Consider the following 15908-nt stretch of genomic DNA (forward strand, 5'->3'; position numbering starts at 1 on the left):
GGTTCCTAAAACCACACTTGCATATAGGAACGACTAACACTTGTTTAGTCTTCCATCATTTTAGTCTTCTATCATTTATGTATAAGATATATGTTTATGCCTAAACTCTTCAGCCTGTCAACACTTTAAACAAAGGGTACTAGTCCTTTGGACATTTGACATCCAGGCCTTTGTCAGGAGAGTGTGGGGCCTGGGGAATGCGTATTGCTGTAGCTGCCACAGAGCGCTCTGCGGGAACAATAGTTTGTCTGGAGCTCTTTCCCTTCTATATGAAGGTGGGGAGGTCAGTATTGGATCTGACAGATGCATGGGGTTGCTGCACCTCCCCCTTCACTAATTGGTTTAATTGAATGGTTCCACAGCAGGCTGGGGTGACAGTGGCACTGCACTGGCTCATGCTCGCTCCTTTTGGTTTCCACCTTCATTCGTATGAGTTTGGGAATTTTCACACGGTTTGTGCATATGTGTGACTGTGTGTGTGTCGTGTGTATTACCACCAAGTCCTCTGTGCAATCAGAGCAAGTCTCTGAGAGCTCCAGGGCAACAAGCCGGGGGAAAGGACAACCAGTATCGTGACATCATCCACTTCACATAACGGCAATCATTTGACAGGAAGTTTTTCTCTCTTTTTTTGGTGTCTGACAGGCTTTGTGAGGTACAATGGGGAAGATGGATTTGTCTTTCCTTTTTCTGATCTGGTCACCAAAGAGAAGTTGCTAGGAGGATTCTCATGGGGTGAAGAAACCCTGTGGCCCAGGTGAGGCCCAGCCCTGATTTAGTGGCTGGCCTTATTATGTGCACTGTGCCAGTCCACAACAAATACAGCGCGGTGAGAGTCTCAGGCTGTTACAGAGACATATAGTACCACTGACCTTTCTGTGATCGACAACAAAAAAGTTCTCCAAGATGGGTTACCCTGTTGTGAAGCCAACAGGACTTTGTAGCAGAAGACGTAACCTTCTAGTACACAGAAACTGACGAGGTACCACTGTCCACTGCCTTGTTAAAGTGGCCGAATTAGAACAGATGTTCTCACATATTAGTACTATAATGTCTATATTGATATGAATCAATGGATTCCAGAGGATACGCAGTGGAAGATTACGCCATAAAATGGTTACAAGCGTCCAACTGACTCTTGTGCCATAAGGATGAGCATGTGCACATTGTTTACTTAAAAAACTCACTTACTCAATACGTCACTCTTCACTGTACAACAGTTCTTTCATGTTATCTCCAGAGTCACTATGTTTACTCACCACATACTGTTTGCTGTTCCAGGAGTCCTCACATATACGTAGATAGATGCACTATCTAGGTTAAGCACACTAGTTTGACCATCAACCCAACAATATCCACTACCCTCATTTCAACTACTGCAGACAAGGGGTATGCAGTAGTGGAGAGAAGCTTCAGAAGTCATTGAGACATATTTACACTACTGTCGTGTGTGACCCATCAGGTCACCATTAGACCAAGAGGACATTCAAGTCCAAGTGGGATATTGGCGTCGAAAGGTCTCAGACCACATCATGTCTCATGCAAATGTAGTTCAAAACCACCTCCACTGTAGCAACCAATGGAAAACTGGTGGCTTGTGACATACACACAGACATGCAATGACAATCTGATCCATTGCCAGTTTGTACTTTTGAAAAAGATAGTTTCTTATTTATTGTATTGTTTATTACATGATCAGCAATTAGATGTCTTCAAGCAGTATTTTCTGAACTGATTGAACAACTAAGGATTTGTTTGTATTTCTTAACTTCAACCCCTTTAGAAAATATTTCGGAGCGTCACCAACACAGCATTATTGTAACTATTTTTCAACAATTTTGTCAATCAACTGAATTTGACTGTGCCCAAAATGTCGTCTTATACAATACATGTTGTGTATTCATGCAAGTAACTAATTGTGATTTGACATATCAAAATATAAACTTTAATTGAAGTAATATGCAGGCACAAAATGACTTATTTACAGTTTTAGTCTGACCTCCCCAATACCCAGAAAACCAAAAAAGGATCTTGGGAAAATTAATTTCTCCTCACCCAGAGTTCATGCGTAAGGTGTATTTAGTGAAAGGGTTGCCTTGAAAACATTTCAAAGAACAGGGGGATAAAGAATGGCTAAAGGGATTTAAATGTCTCAGAGTGGGAACAAGTCTATAATTAATACCCCCTCCCTGAGTCTCTGTTGGCCCAATCTCAACAGGAGAGACATATCAAAGCCCTGAAGTGCCAGCGGGGGGAGGAACCATCACGCAGAGAGGGAGGGATGTGTTTGTCTACCATGAGATGCCAGGTCCAGGCACCAGTCCTACCTTCCTGCCTGCTGCTGGAAGCTTGGTGAAGCAGGTCTGATCAGGCTGCAATGCCTGAGAGAATACAGTGGACATCTGTTAGGCCAATTTAAAGAGTACAATAGACAGTTTCATGAGATGGGCTTACATGCATTAATCAATGATAACAACTTGGCACTCAAACCCCAAACATGAGGTGAAGCACAGTTTGAGATTAGATGAGCCCAATGAGATATGTGCATGGCTCTTATTTGAGGACAGCACCTCAACAACTCCTGATCAGAACCATGCACTCTGAGTTGCTGAGTTCACAGATGGTTTTGGGTTCACAGGTGGGCCCGGGAGACATCTTCCAACAGTACTGGGTTGCCGAGAACAGCGAACCAGAGGAAACTAGAGCTTTCCGAGAGCCATGGGAGGTGCATTGTGGGATGTTGGGAGACCTGTAACCAAACTCTGGCTTACCCAACCTCTGGATCCCTAGGTAAACAGACGCTCCCTGCTTGGTCCAGTGGTATTCTGGTCCCCTGTGTGAACCAAAACCGTGAACAGAGAAGCTCTTTGTCCAAGGCGCTCCAGGATGCTCCTACCTCCTGCTCCCTCATAAGGAGCTGGTGTCCCCCACGCCCAGGACCAAACCTGCTTCAGACCTCCAGGAGGAGAACTTGACCTGAGCCCAGGCTTTTTCAATTTCACTCAGTTTGTTTGGATAAATAAGGCATTGCCTGATATCTTGAAAGTAGAAAAAGGTTGAGAAGGCAGATAGAAAAAGAATCCCCACATGGGATGTCTGGAGCTGGATGTCTGATTCCTGTAATACTCCCAGGAACTGAACATATGTGGACAGGGGACCAATGATAATAGAACAATGATTACACAGAGATGCGGCTCACCACATGAGTCGGATCAGTTACAGTTATGTAATGTACAGTAGGTATGGTTATCACAGCTTTGGAACATTTGTATCTGTGGAGTTTAATCCCAGGGGGGGAAGAAGTACCACAACCACTTGTGAGCCCCATCATCGGATGAAGCCCACCTGTGAGAAAGGATTTCTCCTCAGACTTAGAAATCCAATGGAACATGTATTTCCATACATCTCCCCACACATACCAACATGCACAAAAACAGACCTCAATCCCACAAATCCAGAAGAACAAAAGGTAAGAACAATGCAAACAGGACTCCTCCAAACATCCAACTCATAAACAAGCTCCCCAAATATGGACTTTGGGTCATGTTTAGGGTCTATATATAGATTTATTTTCATTAACCATTGCCAGGTATAATCAGCTGTCATTCTGAACAGCACAGCCATTAAACTATACTTCTTTACACACACCTGAACAAATTTGTGGCAACTTGTTTGAAAATAATCTATAACAGTGTCCATCTAAAAATGGTACTCACTCAGAACAGCAAACAGCATTCTGAATACCCACAGAGCTGGTGCTGTCTTTCACCTCCCAGAGTGTCCCTAATGACTGTTTCTGGAAATGAACCCAATATCTATTCATCTGATTTCAAACAAGGAACTTAACAAGGAAAGTAACATTGTGCACTACATCAATATTTGTGAAGAGGGAAATAAACAAATAAATCCTCAAACAAACAAGATGGTTGTGTGTTGTTTAAGAAGTGTTTGTCTAGACAACATTTGGTTGTTGTAAGCACTCTAGAAGCAGTGGACCTGGGAGTCTTCCATGGGAACCATCAGAGAGCCTTCATAACTGTTACATCTTAGCACTTAAACAGAGCTGGGATAATAACAGTACAGCAACAATACACCAATTTGGGAGGCCGGCCATCACAGTCAAACGTGCTATTCTGTAAACAGACATGAGAGCTGGTCAAATCTTCTTTTCACAGTGACAGACTACCGAAACAAAATGGTCTCCTCTTATGCAAGAGGAGACAAAGGAATCAAGCACTGAGCTTCAAGCCTGCCCATGCTCAGTCCCTTAGATCAGTGCTCCTTGTCAGTTGCCATGGCAGCAGGTGCCTTATAGAATGTAGACATCCAGCTCAGTCTGTGACTTTGTTCTCATATTGTACATGTTGTTCTTCTCACTGGTGGTGTGGTGATTTATTCTATTAACACTCACTGGTCACAGAACTCCAGTGTAGTGACTGTATCTCTGTAACTAACGTACTGTGGGAGGGAAAATTCTCTCTCTGAAACAACAGAGGCCAAGCTTTGAGGTCACTAATTTACGTGGAAGAGCATGTTGCTAAATACTCTGGTCAAGAGTTCACAGGCTGTCCTAAACTTTGGTTGTGGACAACGTGAAACACGGAATTTCACATGACAGGGAATGGGAAATGCTCCAGAAAAAAAAACATCAAAGGACCCTTGGGTTTTAAAAACAGTCTGTCACTGATGGCATTCACTGGAGGTCAACTCAGACCATGTACGAGATAGCATAGACAACAACAATGACTCAGGGTAAAAGTATTTTGTACAGTCCACTCCGACCGACAACAAATCATTGGTTGTTTGTGCCACGGACACAATGGTACACAACAAGGTGGAAACAAAGCTTTAAAATAGACCTGGATCTGGATGTGAGACAAGAGGTTGCGGAATGAGAACGAAACATAAACATGCATCTGCCTTTTCTTAACAGAGGAACGGTATTCAAATAATAAAGGAAATCTCAAAAACTGGCAACTTATCTGAACACTTTGGAATGTTCTCTGTGTGACCTGGCACCGTATCTCTTATTTGAAAGAAGACACAATAAAATATAATATAAGCATTTTGTAATATTGTTTGGCTCGTCAAGCTTCAATGCAAACAGTACTTGTTTTCCTAAATATCTACAAAACAATGGTTTTTATCAACTGAAATACATAGATGTATAGCATTTAAAATGATCCATCTGACACAACATTATTTGAAGTAAACATGAACTGAAATATCTACTATGTCTATTGCATTGTAACGGACTACTGAAGACCGTAATCTGCACACAAATTCACAAATGAGTATACGTCTGTTTCATAAAACATGAAGCATTGCTAGTGCCCCCCAGTGGTAACATTGAGAATGTGTACACAGGATAAATTAGAGAAGATTTGCTACTTTGAATCAAGAGGCAGGAGTTATCTATTCTCCTCTATTGCTGAAGCTCTGAAGCGGTGACCGTGTGGTAGCTGCATGTGTTCCTGGTGAGAGGAGCCCGCGGTCCACCCCCTCTGCTGTCTACCCCGGCAGGTCCAAACACAGAGGAGGCCGGGTCGAGGTGGGGCCGACGGGCCGGACGCCCCCCCACCGCCCCCCACCACCAGGTCTCCCCTTCCAGCCCCATCAGCCTCCCCCGGGGCCCCGCCGCCACACGCTCCCTCAGCAGCCCCGCGTTCCACACGGCAAAGTGGCAGAGCGGCAGACACACCAGCAGGAAGCCCAGCACGCACAGCGCGGCCACCAGGGGGCGCCCTCCGAAATCCAACACGCTGTAGATGTACGGCTGCCCTGCTAGGTCGGTGAAGCCTCCCAGCCAGTAGAGCAGCGCGAAGAGGACGTAGAGGCTGCCGGCGAGGAGGACGTAGGCCAGGTGGCAGAGGTGGACGGGCGTGGCGGACACAGCCAGGTCCAGCAGGCTCTGGAGGACATTGACGGCGTGGAGGTTGATGCTGAAAGCGGGCACGGGGTGGCGGGTGACGGGGTAGTTCACGGTCCAGTACAGGAGGGCGACGGTGAGGGAGAGGGAGCCCTGGGCGATGTGGAGGAACCACTGCAGACTGAGAGAGAAGTCCAGAGTGGAAGGGAGCGGGCCCAGAGAATCTAGAGGCACATCGCATCCACATTCTGTCACACCTAGTCGCCTAAATGTGACACTTCATGTAAAGTGAATACTGGGCTATAATGAGTGAATTGAATGATAGTCTATTCATAAGCATTAGTAATAGTAAAAAAAAAAAGGATAGTAGGAAATAGTAGGAAAAGGATGCGGAATATTTCTATGATTCGGAGGGCGATCTTACCGGGATGGCTGTTCCCCTGCTGGACACGACAGCGCCGCCTGACGAGTGTGAAGCTGGCCACCAGGTTGCAGACAGCAGAGAGGAAGTACAGAGCCATGAGAGAGTAGCTGATGTGACTCAGGAAGATCAGACACTTGGCCGTGTTGAAGAGCACGGCCGTGTACACACACCAGGCCAGCGTGTAGAGCAGCGCCGCTACACGATACACCAGCCAGGCCCACGGAGAGATGTTCCACTGAAGACGCCAAAAAGGATGGTTCGTTGAGCCAGATACTTTCATCCTAAGCTACACTAGAGGGGGGGGGGAGGGGGGGGGGTCATTTGAACCCCGCGACCTCTGTGGTCAACCACTCTACCACCGGATGAGATATCCACACAACAAACAGCTGGAGATACCTGTGGACCATCAGGGGTTCACCCTGGTCTCCTCTGATCGACTTACCCGGGGTTGAAGCAGCAGCTCCGGTCGTCCTGACGACAAGTGGAGCCTCTCCACCGTGAACTCGTCCCTCAGGTTTTTAGTCCATCTCATCCCCATCTCTCTTTTGGGGTGAGCGATGCTTCAGAAGTGAGCACCGTTGCCTCCGATGTGAGGGACTGAATTGCGGTCGGTGGTTTCACCGACGCCACACGCTTGACTCGAATTCAGAGTTGGTTCTACTTCGTAAACTCTGTTAGCAGGGGAATACTGAGCTAGTTCTCTGCTCTTGAGCTAATCATGTAATTGCGTTAAGCTACTACTGTACGCTCAGTAGCAAACTGTAATGTTAAACATGTGGGCCCTCATGCTGCTCATTGCAGACAGCTGTTGCACAACTTTTATAATGACAAGCAGACGTCCTTTTCGACATCTGACATGTTCGGTCGAGTCCCGTCGTATCCCTTCACGATTCATTGCCAATAGGATGACACCGAAACAACAATTGTTTGTGTATTCTCTGGGACCACGCTGAACAATTAGTCCTTGTTGATCCACTTGTCCTGACTGTGTGAAGAATGGGACTTCTATCCAATCTACTGAGACACACAGCATCACTACAGGCCGGCCAGTCCATTGGACAGCGATACACGACATGATCAAACGTCCAATGGGTTTTGCCCCAGCTCAAGCACAGAAATACCTTCCTACATAACTCAAATCCTGAGTGTTTCTGTTCGGTCTCAGGCTCTATAACCGTTCGGTGCAACGTCATTACCTTTACTGTTGTGTGTCTGGGTTATCGGAGGGGAAAAAGGTGCTAAGTGGACAGTTGCTGTTTGTCCTGATCAACATTGCAGAATGTTCTGGAGCTCAGCAGGACAGGCTCACAGCATGACACTAACTGCTTCAGACAGACTGTCCTTTCTTAACTTTAATCAGAGAGAGGCCATGCGCCAGGAGCCGTCTGGCCTGAAGGCCGATTCAAACAGAATAATGAACCAGTCCACACAATTGTAATCATCAATCTCATTTACTGTCTGTACAGAGATTATTTCCATAGAAACTGTACAAATTATTATAACATGCTAAGGTTTTTGACACAGCACTCACTCACTCACTCCCCCCCCCCCCAACCCCTCCGCAAATAAAGAACTGTGTATATACAAATCATAAATTACATTATCTATAACTTACATTTGCTCAATTTAAGACATCTTCTTTACCTCTACTGCAATGTTGGCACCTGTGCAGTGTATAAATCAATTCAAAAACAGTCTTGGTACAGTCATGTGTACTGGGAAAGACTTCTCTAGGCACCCTGCTTTTACAACCCCGCCACCTGCTCACATGAGCCTAGGCCAAACTTAGGATTAGTCCCAGTCCAGGCCAGGCGAGCCAAAGGATCCTACGCAGCAGCGACAGGTCACTCCATCTCAGTGAAGCGAGCGAACATGGCTTTGCGGACGGCGTCTTTGTAGGTTTCCGAAGCAGACACGGTGTAGTTGCTGCCTTTGGTGCCCAGGCCGGCTCCTTTCGTCCTCAGCTGAGCCTGTGGGGGGGAGGCAGGGAAGCCCAGGTCAGTCAGGGTCGTCACCACGGTGAATGTCACGCGGCCTACGAACGTGTTTGAAGCGCAGAGAGAGACAGAGACAGAGAGACAGAGACAGAGAGACTCACCTGAATGGGTGCGGTGATGCCCTGCTGGTTGCGTCCCAGGCCCTTGCCTTCCTTCCAGCCCATCGCCTGCAGCATCTTGTTCCCTATGTTGTCACTGTTCAGGCCGTCTTTGGTGGGCTGCTCGTAATTACTGCAGTCACGGAGAGTTCAAAAGAACATTGAATACATTATTATTATTGTCGTATGATATAATGCTCATGTTATTTTAACACCCAATGGGGTTTACAGAGGACGAGGAGTTCAAACATGACATGTGGATATGTCAAGTGTCGGGTGAGAGATAGTATGATGAGTTCTTACACGACCGGTGTGGGCTGGGTGAATTTCTTCTTTTTAGGTGCTGGGGGTTCGGGGATACCGTATTTCTCTCTCCTCTCTGCAGCCCGGTCTCTGTACTTCATCTATACACAGAGAAGGGGATCTCATGAACAAAACAAACTAACCCAGAATTTAAAAAAAAGACTTTTCCCGCTGGACAAACGCTAGCCAGACAGAGCATGTCTGCAGAGCTGCCTGTGGAGCCAGTACCTCCGTCTCCTTCCTCTCCAGCTCCTCCAGCTCAGCCTCACTCAGCTTGGCCCTGCGGTGGACCTCCAGGTTTTGCTGGGGTGGTGGGGGGTTAACAGTTAACAAGTTAACAGTAAGGAACTTCCCTCCGGTTCATACACGAACGATCCCCCGAGTTTGTGTGCCTCGAGTCCGGAGAGTTTTAGGGAGTCGCCAGGCGTGGGGTTACCTTGTGGAGGTCCGAGAGCTGCTGGTGTCTCATCAGAGCGTCCTTGTTGGGGAACTGTCTCCTGCACAGCAGACAGGCCATCTTCTTCCAGTCCGTCAGCTTGTCCTCCCGCTCCTCGCTGCTCTCTGGCTCTGCTGCCACATCCTCGGGGTCACTGTCCCCGCTGTAGGCTGCCACCAGGCCACCCTGTGGACACACGCACGTTAGCAAACGACACTGCTGGATGGCATCTTCATACCATCCATTATCCCTGGCTCAGCGAATGGCAGTCTGGCTACTGACAAGGCCCTCCCAGGTCGCTGTCCAGACAGGGCTCAGAGGGGGCCGTCTGCAGGTGAACGCAGGGAACGCAAGGTCTCACCTTGGCACCGGCGGCGGCTGGGACCTCTTCTTCAAAGCTTTTCGCGGCTTCCGACACCAGCCTCTCCAAGACTCCGGCCGGCTGCAAAGTCACACAGAGCAGCGCTTACAAAACAAACGACAAAACCCCCTCCTCAGAGCACTTCCTCCACCAGCCAGGAGGGGAGGTTACCCCTGACACATAAGTCCCGTACTCGCCGGCAGGCCAAAGGGGGGAGGAAGATACCTTCTTCTCGAAGATGGTGAAGCAGGCGTCGGCGGCCGCCGCCTCCTTCTTCTCCTCGTGGCTGATGGGCTGGAAGCTGCTCTTGAAGTTCTCCTTCTGCTTGTTCAGGCTCTTGGCCCAGCGCTCCATGTCTTTCGCGATCTGCAAACACATCGACAGACGGAGGGGAGCGGTTGACCTCGACACCCTGCGTCGGGGACGCGAGTAAAAAGCCCCGTGCTGGGGGGGGGGCCTGCGGCTCACCTGCTGGGCCGTCTTGCTCTTGGGCTTCTCGGCCTTGTCCTTGTCCTTCCTCTCCTTGGCCTCCTTGCCCGCCGCCGCGCTGGCGCCGGAGCCTCCGCTCGGCCCGGACGGGTTGGCGTCGGCCGATGCGGGGACGTAGGCCTGCTTCTCGCCGTCCCAGTACAGGTACTGCTGGGTCTGGGAGTTGTAGTAATACTGCAAGGGAGGGGGGGGGGTCAGCCCTTATGAAACACGTCTCGAGGGCGCCTCAGGCTAGGAAATACTTCGGCCACGTGACTATGGGGGAATTCGCGCAAGGCTCCCCCCCCCCAGTGCGGCGGAAAAAGGAATAGCGCGTGTGGTTTTGTTGTTGTTGTGGTGTGTGTGGGGGGGGGGGTCCTTACGTGGGTGTTTGGGTCATAGTAGAGACCCGTTTGAAGGTCGTAGTAGTAGCCCGAGGACTCGTCATACTGGTAGGTCGAGGTGTCCGGAGCTGCGCAACGACACAGAACTAGACATTGAACGAAACAATGACCTGAGCAAGACCTGAGCACAGGTCGTCCTGGGTAGAAGCTGCCGCCAGGGTGAGGGAGAGGGGTCCTACCTGAGGGGCTGTCGCCCGTTCGTCCCGAGGCTGCCTGCGAGGCTGTGGGGGGGGCCGTGGAGGGGGGAGCCGTGAAGGGGGCTGCAGCTGAGGGTCCTCCGTGGGGCTTGTCCTCCAGCAGGCTGGGGGTGCTCTGGAGAGAGGAACACGCACACACACACACACACACACACACACACTTACTGTGGGGCTTCCGCTCGCCAGGATTCACAAATGACCTCGTTTCGACGTGGTACGCGTGCGAGTGACCCAGAAGCAGGGCGGCTGCTCCTGTGCCCGGCTGGCTGGGGACGGAGCTTACGAGCGCGGCCGGCTGGCTGATGTGAGGCTGGTAGACCTGGGCCCCCTGGGAGATCACCACTCCCGCCGCTGCAGGCAGCACCTTCATACCTGGGGCCGCTGGGGGGGGGGGGAGACAGACAGAGGCTTCAACACCAGTTTTTAAGGGCACCACTAACACCAGAGAACACACCGCAAAAATGGGCAAAGCACACTGCTTGAGGACTTTTCGCTATACAAAGTTGTTGACAGTCTAGAAGCAAAGATTCATGAGATGAAAATCCCCTGCACAATTCATCTGAAGTGATTTTCTTTTCGAAGAACCAACATTTTTGGTCCTGTCATTTTTTTTACGACAGGACCAAACCAGCTGTGCGAGCACTCGGGTGAGCCAAGCTGGGCACATGGAGAGCTAAGCGCTCTCCACTCGAGTGTCTCTAGGGCTGTGTGTTCACGGCTCCTCACCTCCTAGGATCCCATTCCCCAGGGAGGGCTCGGCTCCCGCCCCCTGCTGGTACATCTGGTAGTCCTGGCAACAAGAGTGCAGTCAGATCACTGAAGCTGCTTGGGAGACGTGCTCTATACGATCGTGAAATGAACTCTGGGTTCCCTCACCTGTGCGAGGGGAACGTAACCCTCCTGCAGGTAGCTGTACTCGGACACTCCTTCTAAGCCCGGCTGTGCCTGGGAGAGAGAGCACATGAGCAACCTGTCTGTCTGTCTGTCTGTGAGACTGACAGTAGGACACACACACACACACAGAGAGACCCGAGGTGACTCCAGAGGGGAGGCTCCCCCTACCTGGCTGGAGGACCACTGGGCAGCAGCGATGGCCGTGCTGGCCACAGAGAAGGCACTGATCCGGTTGCCGTCTGGCAGCAACAGGTCCCTGGCGGAAGAGGAGGAGACCACGTCAGCCCAGGGGGAGAGACACGGGAGGTATCAGAGAACTTTGTTCACTCCAAGCTGGGTAGAGACAACCCTGCAGGAGCTTTACAGTATCTGGCACCCCCTCCCCATCTGGGACCATTGACAAAACGCAGCACTCACTTCCTGGCACTCTTGGCGTAGTCCACGCCGATGGTCTTCCCGTCCAGCTTGAGAGGAGGCTGCAGGCCCTGCAGGATGGTCAGCAGCTGAGACGCCTCCTATGGAGCAGAGAGAGAGCGAGGGGACCGTGTCAGCAGGCCACATACCCACCCACCCCACCCCGAGTGGACCCTGTGCAGGCAGAAGTGAGGACTCCTCAGCCCCGGGGGGGGGGGGATCTCGTACCAGGGGCGAGGAGAGCTGGACGAAGGCAAACCCTCGGTTCTGGCCCGTCTGCTTGTCCTTGATGAGGCGGACGTTGCTGGCCGACAGGTTGGCGTATGGCGCCAGGGCCGCCATGATGTCCTCCACCGTGGAGAGGGGCGCAATGTTCCTCAGGATGATGGCTGGGGGGGGAGGGGAGGGAAAACACACCCGGTCACCGGAAGAAACCACGGGGGAGAGACACCAGCAGACCTCTGCTCTTTGGCCCGCGTGTGTGTGTGTGTGTGTCTGGAGGGGGGGGTTCTTACTGTCGCCGTAGTAGTCCCCACATGTCTGGGTCTCCGGGACTCCGGCAGCGCTGCCGCCCTCAGACTCTGCGGAGACGGAGACAGAACGAGGCGGGGGGGGGGGGGGAGGAGTTAGCACCACCGACAAGGCGTCTGGGACGTCAACAGACAAGGGGGATGGAGGCTGACTCCTGCCACGTGCGTAAAAAAAAAAAAAAGGCTTTTGACCCGGTCTGCTGTCACTGATACTGAATGTGGGTTTGGGATACATCAGTTCTTATGTTATGGGTAGACAGGAGTGGATTTTGAATAAAACAGGAGCAGGGCTCTTGAGTTCTACAGCAGGTGCCCTTGGCCTCCAGTGTGCAAGCCCCACAGCACTGGGCCTCATTCTGCCCAGAAGGGTGCAGGCAGAGCCGCATGCATGTCTATGCAGCTCTGGGTGCAAGGCAGGTGGTGGGGGGGGGGGGGGGCTTCCTGATTCAGAAACTACTTACCAGATTTGGCTGCTCCACACCTGAAGCACTTCAGCCTCCTCCGGAAATTGTACAGGCCGCACTGTAAGCAACCGGTCACAACCAGTTTTATTGGTAATACAGCTACTCAGGCCCTGAACAGAGCGGCCTCAGACAAGAAGCTAAGCTATGCTCGCTCACTGAAAACGGCTCAACCTGTGGTGGTGCCATGCAGAATCCCTGAGCCTACGGATGTCCACGCTAACGAAAAAGGCCACCGTTCAGGACTACGCAGACACACCCTAACGTGCGCTTGTGTGAGCAGTGTCGGGGGGGGGGGGGGCCGGAGGGAGGGGGGGGGGGGCATCGAACTTACTGTGTTGCAGAGCCAGTCCTCAAACTTGTGCCTGGGGTTGCTGTAGTGCATGGACACACTTTTCCCATGGACGGACAGAAGGTTCTGCAAGAAGGGAAGCGACGGTTACTTGGGAGCTTCCGCGCCTGGTGCAGGACTCATTCTAGCTGCACCCAAAGAGCAAGCAGTGTTGGCAGGGATGGCCGGGGGGCAGAGGGTCCCCCCTTTGGTTTGTGTCAGAGACAGGAGGGTGTGTATGCGAGTGTGTAATGCAGGATTTCTAAAGGTGTTTGGGACCCGGGTGCCCAGGCTGAGCCGGAGCAGTGTGTCAAATGGAACCCTGACAGAGATTCTTAGAACACCTGGACACTTTCTTAAACCCAAGTATAGATTTCCCACCACAGACCACAGGATGAATAAAATAAACTGTGCCACGAAGGACATTTTGAGAGGGTGGCAGAAATGCTCCTAAACAATGATTATACTGATCCCCATAATACTGGATTGCACAATTATGTTTTAAACAAAAGTAGAGCCTCAATAGCATTGTTGAACATCAGTCTGTATTCCCTTTCAAACTTTGCATTCAATCACTTTGGTTGCATTTTGGTTATCTTTTTTTTTTTTTTTTCAGATCCCCAAGGTATAAAACTAGACTTGGCGATTGTGAAGCAACCTGATTGGTCTCCATCCATCGGGTAGCATCTTGCAAGTGATAAAACTCCACGAAGGCGAAACCTCGGCTTATACCTAGAGACAGCATTCAAATATAGACGGGAGGCGTGTTAGTTAAAGTCCATGGGCACAACATTCAAACTCTGTCACAAACTGCTTCACGACCCAGGCACAGGGCGCCTTACGGGTTTGACCATAGCAAGTGACCCTGTAGGACGCCCCTCATCTCCTGTGGGCCTCATTGACTGGTGTTGTCCATTAGGAACACTAGACCTGGGTCGGCTGCTGCTGTTCTCACTTACCTTTGTGATCCCACATCCTGCCAGACTAACGTGTCCGTCTGGCATTTGGCAGTACACTTCGGGTCATAAGGAGGACTGACAACTACATTGCTATGGCAAAACGGGTCTAAACTGAAGCAGATTGGCCCTGTGGTCAAAGATGGGGGGTGGGGGGGTGGGGTGGAGGGACTCCACGCGGAGGGTCACGCCGTGCTCTCACCTGTTCTCTTTTTCAGCACTCTGACGTCTACTGGCTGGGGTCCTTCCAGCTGGTCCAACTCGGTCCGGATCTGATGGACACACAACACGTCACCCATCATACCCTCCCCCGTTCTCCGCGTGGCATCAGTATCATGAGACTCTCCGGAGCAGGGCTGGTCGATCCTGGTCCCCGCAGGGGTCCACGTGTCCCTGTAACGCTTTGCGATGTGTCCCTGCTCCGGCACGTCTGGTTCGAACGAAGGGGGTCGAGGGACCCGGATCGAACGCCCCCCCCACCCCGGCCCGGCTCTAAAACGGAGGGATGTCAGAAGAAGGACTTACGTCACCCTCGGTGACATGGATAGACAGGCCCCGGAGCATGATGGTCTTGCTCTCCTTCTCCTCCCCGGGGTCTCCCCTGTAGTCCTGCTCGGGGTAGTCTCCGTCAGAGTGATAGCCGTCTTCCGAGCGGTCGCTGTTGCGGCGCTTTCTCTCCCTCTGTCGTAATGGAAACAAGTAAGTACGATGCTGAAGATCGAGAAGGTCGGCTTATCCGTGCACAGAAGCACAACATTTGACAGGGTCTGGAGTCTACCGGAGGGCTGTCTCTGTTCCCCCGGCGATCGACGTCATGGCAGTCGTTGCGTCTCTCTTCGCCCCAGCGGCCATGCTCTCGCTCCTGGTCTCTCCCACGTCTCTCCCGCCACTCTGACCCATCCCGTGGTGGGTCAGAGCCATACCGACCGCTGCGCTCTGTGCGACTGATTCTACTCGTGACAAGAAAGGGGAATAGAATAACAGACAAATGGCATAACATCTCATCATTTGCTTGTACACTACTTGTGCTCACCTAAGGTTCATTGAGAACCTCAATCCCTACCACCATTACTCATTTGTCACATAGCCATGTATCCATATGTAACAAGACATAAAATATTTCACTAAACGCTATGTGACTAATTAACGAATTTGTTGCTATCTCGGCTCCACATTCATGTTGCTGACGTGACGTTCTTCTGGTTTCAGAGAACACACTTAGACTTGCCTCTTATCAGCTCCCATTGCTGTCGGTGTCAGGGCTGCCAAGATAAACAGGGGACATTTGTATGAGAAATAGCCCCTTTCTGCGTTTGGCGCAAGGTAAAATGCCGATAGAATATTTTGTGTCCAATGTCACTGGTTAACCAGTCATTCAACACTGTCAATCCCAAAATATAGTGCTAGCTAGCAACTAGCTACTATTAGCCTACTACTGCACAGCTGATCTAGCTGCGCAGTTGTTAGCTAGCTAGCTAGCTAGCTAGCAAGTTCACCAACAAAAATGAAAGGCATCACTGTTTTCATAAAACTTTGATGTATGTTGACTCACCTTTGTCATATGTTAATGCAAACAACCTATCAACTGTGTTCAATAATGTTTTCTGATGAACCTTCAATGACTCTCATTTCACAAGAAATGGCTTGACAACGGTCAGTCGAGATACTTCTTCTTCCCAGGATGCACTTGGGAATATCGAACCTTTTCTGTGCATGCTGGGTATCGAAGTTCATTTTCATTTCTTCTGCGACGTCCTAGCTACGT

The 15908-nt window shown here is 50.6% G+C and overlaps 2 protein-coding genes across 4 annotated transcripts; both read right to left on the minus strand.

Moving 5' to 3' along the window:
- Positions 1 to 5425: 5425 nt before the first annotated feature.
- On the minus strand, positions 5426 to 7596 carry LOC146273333 (uncharacterized). Its single transcript, XM_084705918.1, has 3 exons — positions 6736 to 7596; positions 6294 to 6528; positions 5426 to 6093 (listed from the first exon to the last, which is right to left on the minus strand). The coding sequence occupies exons 1-3, from the start codon at positions 6829 to 6831 to the stop codon at positions 5426 to 5428; spliced, it is 999 nt and encodes a 332-aa protein (XP_084562044.1). The 5' UTR covers positions 6832 to 7596.
- Positions 7597 to 7725: 129 nt separating this feature from the next.
- Positions 7726 to 15848, minus strand: rbm5 (RNA binding motif protein 5). Of its 3 annotated transcripts, XM_084704964.1 has the most exons (25): positions 15696 to 15848; positions 15372 to 15405; positions 14922 to 15093; positions 14669 to 14824; positions 14346 to 14415; positions 13846 to 13919; positions 13191 to 13274; positions 12857 to 12917; positions 12381 to 12446; positions 12094 to 12254; positions 11869 to 11966; positions 11620 to 11707; positions 11434 to 11502; positions 11284 to 11347; positions 10841 to 10938; positions 10540 to 10672; positions 10340 to 10428; positions 9957 to 10151; positions 9714 to 9854; positions 9489 to 9569; positions 9128 to 9313; positions 8920 to 8994; positions 8692 to 8792; positions 8392 to 8521; positions 7726 to 8263 (listed from the first exon to the last, which is right to left on the minus strand). In XM_084704964.1, the coding sequence occupies exons 2-25, from the start codon at positions 15386 to 15388 to the stop codon at positions 8138 to 8140; spliced, it is 2535 nt and encodes an 844-aa protein (XP_084561090.1). In that variant the 5' UTR covers positions 15389 to 15405; positions 15696 to 15848; the 3' UTR covers positions 7726 to 8137. The 3 variants fall into 3 exon arrangements, with proteins under 3 accessions (XP_084561090.1, XP_084561089.1, XP_084561091.1); XM_084704963.1 differs by having other exon boundaries at positions 10540 to 10938; XM_084704965.1 differs by lacking the exons at positions 13846 to 13919; positions 14922 to 15093; positions 15372 to 15405; positions 15696 to 15848 and having other exon boundaries at positions 10540 to 10938; positions 14669 to 14683.
- Between the last annotated feature and the right edge of the window lie 60 nt (positions 15849 to 15908).

The sequence above is a fragment of the Hypomesus nipponensis genome, chromosome 9 (genome assembly GCF_054491055.1).
Source record: "Hypomesus nipponensis isolate SF chromosome 9, ASM5449105v1, whole genome shotgun sequence".
NCBI classification, from domain to species: domain Eukaryota; kingdom Metazoa; phylum Chordata; class Actinopteri; order Osmeriformes; family Osmeridae; genus Hypomesus; species Hypomesus nipponensis.